The sequence below is a fragment of the Prionailurus bengalensis genome, chromosome E1 (genome assembly GCF_016509475.1).
Source record: "Prionailurus bengalensis isolate Pbe53 chromosome E1, Fcat_Pben_1.1_paternal_pri, whole genome shotgun sequence".
Lineage (NCBI taxonomy): Eukaryota > Metazoa > Chordata > Mammalia > Carnivora > Felidae > Prionailurus > Prionailurus bengalensis.
Genome location: NC_057347.1, coordinates 54,415,121 through 54,423,247, shown reverse-complemented (window position 1 = coordinate 54,423,247; position 8,127 = coordinate 54,415,121). Strand labels below are relative to the sequence as shown.

Below are 8,127 nucleotides of genomic sequence, written 5' to 3'. Positions count from 1 at the left end.
GGGACAGGTGAGTATTTACATGGTTACAAAGCCCTTCCCCACAAAACACTTATTACTTACAGAGGGAAAAAGAGAAACTTCAATGAGTTTTGTCAAATTTATAGTCATACATCCATACTCCTATTAAGATCTTGTTTGAGATGACAGTAACCCAGGTATTCCATGCTTTAAAAAAGCTGATTAGACTGTACACTTAGCATGTGAAGACTCTGTAAAGTTTGAGGTATACATATACCACAATACACTTTTTAAAATTACAGAAATTAATTTTCTGACATAGATCCCTATACTTTTCTTTACCTCTCTTGGCCATCAGTGAAATTTTGCATCTGCATACAAGGAACCACGTTGGGACCTCTTTAAGGAGATAAAAGGGCTTATCCAGCCCTCTCACTTTCTAATCTCCCGCCTCCCTGTTGCTGGAAACAATCTAAATCTACATTGGGTTTAGAGTAATCTAAATTCACACTGCCTAGAATGAAAGGGTCATCCTCTCACATATAAAACATTGAAATCATTTCCCAACAACAACAAAATCTCAAAAGGGCGCAGCAAGCCATAGATTTTAATAGGAAATATATAGTGCAAACAGTTGAGATGTGGGTTGGGTGATGGTCCAACCCTACCTTCAATCTTTTACGCTCAGGCAATTCTTTATCTGGGAGGTACTGATGCAGCAGAAGGTGGAATTGGCGGACCTGTGTGCAGCTGGCCCATCAGGGGTATTTGTCCACGTGGACACAATCTCAAGCTTTTGGTTTCATTGAGGTTTTATGCTTACTTGTTGGTCTGGAATTGGAAAACCCATCATTGGCCAGAGTCCTGAACGATGTAATAGTTATTTATCCTTGGCAGAGCCACTCAAGGGTGGCAAGGAACGGAGGTACCAGGAGGATCCACACAGGAAGATTCTCTGCTGCTCCATTGATGGCCAGGGTCGCTGATCTGTGCAGGGCAGTGAGGGAAATAGAGTTTATTCCTAAGGACAAGAGGAGTCCTCACCTAACAGGAACCCTCATCTCTCTTGGAACTGCAATCACTGTCCCTTCCCTGATAGATGCCAGAGGGTGTAGGGATGTCCATGGGGCGGAAGCTGTGGTTCTCCTGCACAGGGTGACTTATCTCCCCCTGAGTCCCCCTGACTCCTGCTCAACCACATCATAGTAACAGCAGGTCTCCAAGCAGGGGAACCTTCACCAAGTTCAAGAGCACAAAGTGAAGGGGCACCTTGGTGGCTCAGTTGGTTAATTATCCGACTTCGGCTCAGGTCATGATCTCGCAGTCTGTGGGTTTGAGCCCTGTATCGGGGTCCGTGCTGACAGCTCAGAGCCTGGAGTTTGCTTCGAGTTCTGTGTCTCCCTCTCTTTTTGCCCCTCCCCACTCATGCTCTGCCTCTCTCTCTCTCTCAAAAATAAACATTAAAATTTTTTTTAAAAAAAGAGAGCACAAAGTGAAGATTGTGTAGCAGGGCTCTGAGCAGAGAATATGGTGACAGGAGTGACCTCTCTTCTTCAGGGGCTGCCCTAGGCCCTACCTCTCCACTTTCACCTATACCCCACCCATATAACCTAACTGTTAACCTTCTGGCTTCTCCTGGGAGGGATCTCTCCCCACTCTGACCCCCACGTGGTAGAGCATAGCAGGTGCACTATCACATGCACCCTGTACGTGGACACATGGTCTATGCACCATTGGGCCCTTGCTCACATATGTCCCCCTGGTAGTGCCCATCAGTATCCAGAATCTGACCCCCTCAACCTCTGCCTCATCCCCTTCCCCACAAGCAGTGCCAGGACCCCCTGCAGGCTGGCCTTGTTCTCTCCTTCCACTTGCCTTGAGCAAGATTTGTCATGTTCATTTCACAGGGGGTTCTCTTGAGAGAGAAGACACGATGCTTTGTACTTCCTAAATTATCCTTGAACCCACTGTGCTCTTTTCCCATGCCCCACTTCCTGTGGAGCTGCCGTCCCATCTCTCCACCTGCAGGCTTCCTCCTGTGCCCCTCAGTCCCCTAAAAGTTTCGCATCCTCCTCTCCGGACTCCACAGAACAACTGGTCTTTAAATAGTCATGAGCAGGACAGAGGCTGATCGTGAAGCATGAACCAAGTGCCTGGCTGCACACATAACCGAACACACCATCCAGCAGGGCAGTTCCAAGGAATAGGACCCTTGAGAAGGGAAGGAAGAGAGACTGTACCAGAAGGGAGGTGGTGAAGGGGGCTTCTGGTAGGAAACGCACCTTCACCCTGAACTCGGATGGGGTGAAACTGGGGCAGGGTGTTTGCCCTTTGAAGAAAGAGTTAATTGATTGTTCTTTGGATGCCTGTGGAGGGGGTGGGTTTCAGATTGATGGCCCAGCATGTCGATCGACCATGTTGGGAACGTGAGAAAGCAGAAATGCCAATTCCTACTCCTTCCCAGCATTTCCCTAGCAGTTGGGGAGGGGAGGGCTGGATCCATGGAACAGGTACCTGCTTGACTGTCTGTGGGCAGAATAATGCCCCCCCCCAAAGATGTCCTAATCCCCAGACCTGTGAATGTGTTATGTTACATGACATGGGGGAATTAATGATACAGACGGATTTAAGTTTGCCAGCAGCTGACCTTGAGATGGGGAGGTGATCCTGGGATATCTGGGTGGATCCTATAGAATCTCCAGTGTCTTTATAAATGAAAGCACACAGGAGAGCCAGTGTCAGAGTAATGAGGGTGAGAAAGACTTGACCACCCCTGCTGGCTGTGCAGATGGAGGGACCATGAGCCAGGGTGCAGCGGCCTCCAGAAGCTGGAAAAGACAAGGAAGCCCTTCTCCCTTAGAGCCTCCAGGAGGAGCCAGCCCTGCCAGCACGTTGAGTTTAGCCCAGTGAGACTCATCCCAGACCTTATCTCCAGAACTTTAAGATCATAACATCGTTTTGCCTTTAGCCACCAGGGTGGTGGTGATTTGCTCCAGCAGCCACAGGGAGCTAATCCAGAGCCCTTCCCTTCTGGCAACTTGAGGCTGAAAGCACCTGTGCCTGTTTTGGCTGCTTGGGGGTTGGGAGGCAGGTCAGAAGGAGACCAGAAGCTTCTCTCCTACAGCCCAGCTGAACAACTTTGCCTAGGTTTCTTGTGGGGAGGGGGAGCTCTTTAAGGACTCAGAGGAACAAAGAGGGGGCCCAGCACAGACCTTGCTGTTTCAGAGGAAACATCAGAGGGGCCACACTCCCTGTGAGAGTGTCCCGAGGAGAGCTGTCCCAAGGCAACAGTGGGAAAGGTCTGTGGGTCCAGCTCTGCTCACCTGGTTAGCGGGCTATTCAAATCCATGGGCTGGCTGCTGTTGATGCCCTGGGGAAATGGACGAGAGGAAGTCCAACTGGGCAGCGTTGTTCTCGCTACAGGCTTGGGAGAGTCTGTTGGATCAGGGGCTAAACACACAGAGCAGAGCATGGTTGTGAGTGTCACAGGTGGCTCCCATGGTCTCCACACCCCACCCCCAGGGGTGCAGAACCTTTCTGTCTTAGTGCCACTGCTCAGCCATGTTGGTTTTCTCTTGCATCTTTTTGGCATTATTCCAAACAAACGATTACTGATTTGCAGAGAATCACCAGTTTACCGCCATGTGAGATATTGGGGTTGCTGGTTATGTGGGCAATTCCCATTCAGTTTCATCTCAGTGTCCTGCTGGGCACAGCTGAGCATGTCAGAACCATGTTCCCAATCCCTGGAGCCTTAAATCAGCCAGGCAGGCTCCTTTCTGAGTCTCAGCCTGGCCTGAAGCAGGCTCTGTGCCAGCTGCCCTGAAGCGATGTGACCCAAGAGCTGGCAGGCCCAGGGTCCCCTGTCTCCTGGGACTGCCGAGTGCCTGCAGCCCCTGCTTCCCCCTGCGGTCCTTCCTGCCTCCCCAGGGCTTGCTTTCTGACTTCTCCAGGCCTGCCCGGGGAAGGTCATCTGGGTCAAGGGTCCAGACTCCAATTCTCTGGCACCAACTCCTCCTCCACTCATGCACACATCTCCCTACTTTTGTCTTTTTCAGTTAATTTCTGGAACATTCTGCACAAGCATACCTCCACACTCCACACATTCGCATACCATATGTGCATATGCTAAGTTTTAAGAGACTTTTGTCTCTCTAGAAATGGAGTGTTGAGTAGCAGATGCATTACCTACCTAGTGCCTGTATGTCTGTGTGTTGGAGACAAGACTTAGGGGTCCAGAGGTGGAGCAGTGGGGCGGGGGCTATAGCCTGACTCTCCTTCCAGGCCTGTCTCCAGGGAGGCCATAGTGCTTCTGGGGCAGCTGCAGGGGAGCCCAGGGTCCCCTCCAAGGATAGAAGCAGCCAGAAGAGAGGATGCCCGCACCATGGTGGAACCTACCTTCCCTTCTCCCAGAACTGGGTGCACAGTCCCGTGCTTACTCCTTTGTGCTGACGTTGCCAGAAGGGGGAGGGGGAAAAAGAGGGCACAGGGGGAGGGTCTCTTGTCCTGTAGGTAAGACCTTCAGGATCATGGCTTTCTGGCTCCCCACTCCTCTCTGTATGCCTGATGATGCCCCACGCAGGATGGGATGTGACCAGGAAAAGAGGAGCTGTCTTCGCTGGACAAGCTCGTCCTATTCAAGTCTGTCCTTCTCTGCTCCCTCTGGGGAGAGCAGATGGAGACATGTGGAGTTGTGGGGGCTCACTCTTTCTTCCAGTCTTTCTCAGACTCTTGGCGCCCCCCATATACCCTTGCATATGCACACACATGCTCACATAAGCACACACACACGTATAGCCTCAGGAGAGTTTTGAGACTCCTTTCCATCTACCTGGAAAGTCAGAGAAACAGTCCTGACTCCTCTGGGGGTGGGTCCCAGGGCCCCAGAGCACAGGAGGGGTAGTACTTACCTGGGTCGACAACAATAGAAAATTTGTACCCCAGGTCATTGCCGGTTCGCTCAATCCCACACCAGTAGGTGTCTGCGTCTTCCCGACGGAGATCCTCCAAGGTCACGGTGAATATGCGTCGGCTACGATTTTCCTGGATGGACGCTCTGCCCTTCTTCACCAGTTTCTCTGACCCAGTGGTCTTAACAAGGATTTTGCAGGAATTCCAATTCTTCCCACGACACCACCACTTCCTGTAGGATTCCCATCCTGGGCTATACTCACAGGATGTGGTCAGAGTGCCCCCCTCTCTGCCTCTCACCATTCTCTCCAAGCAGGTGCAGAAGTGGCCTGGAAAACAGAAACCAACATGCACCTTGTCCTCCCTTGGCCCAGAGTTGACCCAGGTGCTGCTGCAGCTTCTGGCCCTGCCCTGAATACCAGCCAGGAACCTCTGCCCTCTGTCTAATCGCCACATCCCTCCTGTCCATTCATCTCCCGCAGAATTTCTTTTGCTGTCACCCCTCTTGGGCATCCTCCTTGGGTCTCCTAACTGCCCAATATAGCGGCTTCCACTCACTGCCATCCTACTGACCACCGTCCCCTGCCCTCCCTCAAGCAGCACCTCTTCCAGGTAGCACAGAGCACACACTGCAGCCACAGGTGTATTTCTGAATCCCAGAGCTGGTGAGACAGCGTGGCCCCCTCCCCATCCATGCCCCTGACACTCTAACCCCCACACACCTATAAACCCTCAGCCTCCAAACTGACATGAACTAAACACACACACACACACACACACACACACACACACACCAAACACACTCGCTCACTCGCACAGGTGATTGCTTGTTTTTTTACCTACATACCTTGTACTTCCATGTTTCTATAACATCAGTGGATGAGTAAATGGGGTCATTTTATTTCTCATGATAACCTCCTGCCTAGAAGAGTCATTCTCTGCATCCTACCCCAAGCCCTGTGGTTCTGGAGGATGAGAAGTAACAGAGCTGGGACAGCCAAATGGTCCTGCACTAGCTACTGTCTTCTCTGAGCATCAAGCACCAGCTGCATCCAAGGATTTGACATCCAGCCCACAAATAGTCACCTTCTCATCTCTGATCTTCCCTCCCAGGTGACACACTCAGAGTGTCTTGCTTGTTGAGCTAATGACACTGGCCAACAGTCTTGTCTTTGGATCATCCAGAGCAGAGACTCAGGCAGGCTGATGTGTGGGGTTGAAGAACTCTCCAGAGAGCCTGTCACACCCTGGTTTTGCTGCCTGTCTTCCTTGCTGTAGTCTGAGTTCTTCAGGAGAGAGGTTCCCAGCTCGAGCTACAAGTTAAGACCAGTTGTTTAGGCTTTTAAATGATCCAGATGTCTGAATCCCACCTTTACTGAGTGGGTCTCAGCTGGAACCTGATCATCTGTGCTCCTTAAAAGTTCCTCAGCAATTATTTATGTATATGTGCGTATATGAGTGCATGTATGTATCTGTCATCTATCCATCCATGCGTCCATCCATCCATGCTTCCTTCCTTCCTTCCTTCCATCCATCTAACATCTATCAATCTATCTGCCAGGGTTGACAAACAGTGCCCTAGAAACAGACACCATTTATGTTATTTATTTTTCTTTTCATTCCCCAACACCTAACTTAGTACCTCTCAGGTAACAAAACTTAAAAAAATTTTTAGGGGCTTCCTGGGTGGCTCAGTCGGTTAAGCATCCGACTTCGACTCAGGTCATGATCTCGCAGTTCGTGGGTTAGAGCCCCACGTGGGGCTTTGTGCTGACAGCTCAGAGCCTGGAGCCTGCTTTGGATTCTGTGTCTCCCTCTCTCTCTTTTCCTCCCCTGCTCATGCCCTGTCTCTCTCTGTCTCTTTCTCAAAAATAAATAAACGTTAAAAAAAAAAGAAGTTAGATTAAAAAAAAATTTTTTTCTTATCTTTTCAATGAAAAAGTATCTTGATGAATGAAAGGCCCTGCCATTTTCTCCAGGAAAGCCCCTGTCTAAGTCTCACCCAGGTCCTCCAGGTACTTGGTCCTGAAGCCCCTGCCCCACTCACCTTGGACGACGAGAAGGAACAGAACCGGGAGCAGCCACATGTCCTGCTTGCCTGGCTTGTCTCCCTGGTGCTCAGCAAATGCCAGCTGCCTTCCAGAAACTTGAACTGAGCACAGATGCAACCTACCTTCTCTTCTTCTAAATTTTTCTTTTATAGTTTCTCTCATCTACTTCCCCTCAATTTTTTCTTCAGTTACTTCCTTATTTCGTTAAGTAGTTAAAGAGCAGTGCGTCGGTTGGGAGCGTATAGCTGACCTGATGAGGTGTCCCCTCCCTTGCTCTAGCCCCTCAACTCGGCATCCCCTGGAGTCTGACTCTGAAGACCTTCTCTCCAGGGAGGGTCCCTGCCCCTGCCACTCTGTAGCACCACATCCATTCTGTGCACACCTACTTCCTGCCCTCCCCCCCATCTCCCAACCTAGTTCTCCACTTCAGTGGTATTGGCCCCTTTGTACAGCTGTCCACCCTGTTAGCAGCTCAGATGTGCTCCAAATGCCATTTCTTGTCATCTTTACCCCTAAAGTCAATCTGTCCCAACACATGGTCCCTGAGCCCAGGGATCCCTCTCCACCTGCCTCCACCACTCTAGTCTTCCGTAGACAAAGGCCATGGGGTCTTCTCCCTGCCACCTGCCACCTGCCACCTGCCATCCTCAGAAGGCCTTGCAGGGGTGGGGGGCTTGGAGATGGAGCAGCCCAGGGCTTTGCCAGAGGAGTAGGAGAGGGCGTGGCAGGCCAGCCACAGGAGGGAAAAGGAGCAAGAATCCCTGTCTCCTTCAAGGTCCTTCTGGCTGGACTAAGACTCAAATTGACATGAAACAGATTAACAAGAGAAAATCAAATCTAATAGCATACGTGCAAGGAGTCCACACAGACGTGGCAGTCAGACAAAAGAAATACAAATGTCATCCCGAATTAAGCAGAAGGGGATAGGGGTCTGAGATTTCAAAGGGAAGGAACCAGTAAATGTTTGGTGCACAAATGTCAGTCCTGCCAGAGAGATGGGTTACTCAGATCAAATTTAAATGTAAGCTTCTCTGCAGTTGCACACATTAACAGTTCAGCTGGTACGTGTTTCTTCCAACTGAACTGGTCTATTCATCCGGATGATAGGTCAGTTTAGGCAAACTCATTCCAGAAGGCAGTGATGCGGGTAGATTCACAACGTTAGGCCTGTGGTCCAAGTAATCAGGTAAGAAACAAGAGGCTTTTC

The 8,127-nt window shown here is 50.4% G+C and overlaps 1 protein-coding gene across 1 annotated transcript; it reads right to left on the bottom strand.

The window, feature by feature from the left end:
* Positions 1-546: 546 nt before the first annotated feature.
* LOC122484690 (CMRF35-like molecule 5) lies at positions 547-6,956 on the bottom strand. Its single transcript, XM_043582649.1, has 4 exons — positions 6,917-6,956; positions 4,869-5,198; positions 3,282-3,408; positions 547-945 (listed from the first exon to the last, which is right to left on the bottom strand). Exons 1-4 carry the CDS (start codon positions 6,954-6,956, stop codon positions 843-845), a joined length of 600 nt encoding a protein of 199 aa, XP_043438584.1. The 3' UTR covers positions 547-842.
* Between the last annotated feature and the right edge of the window lie 1,171 nt (positions 6,957-8,127).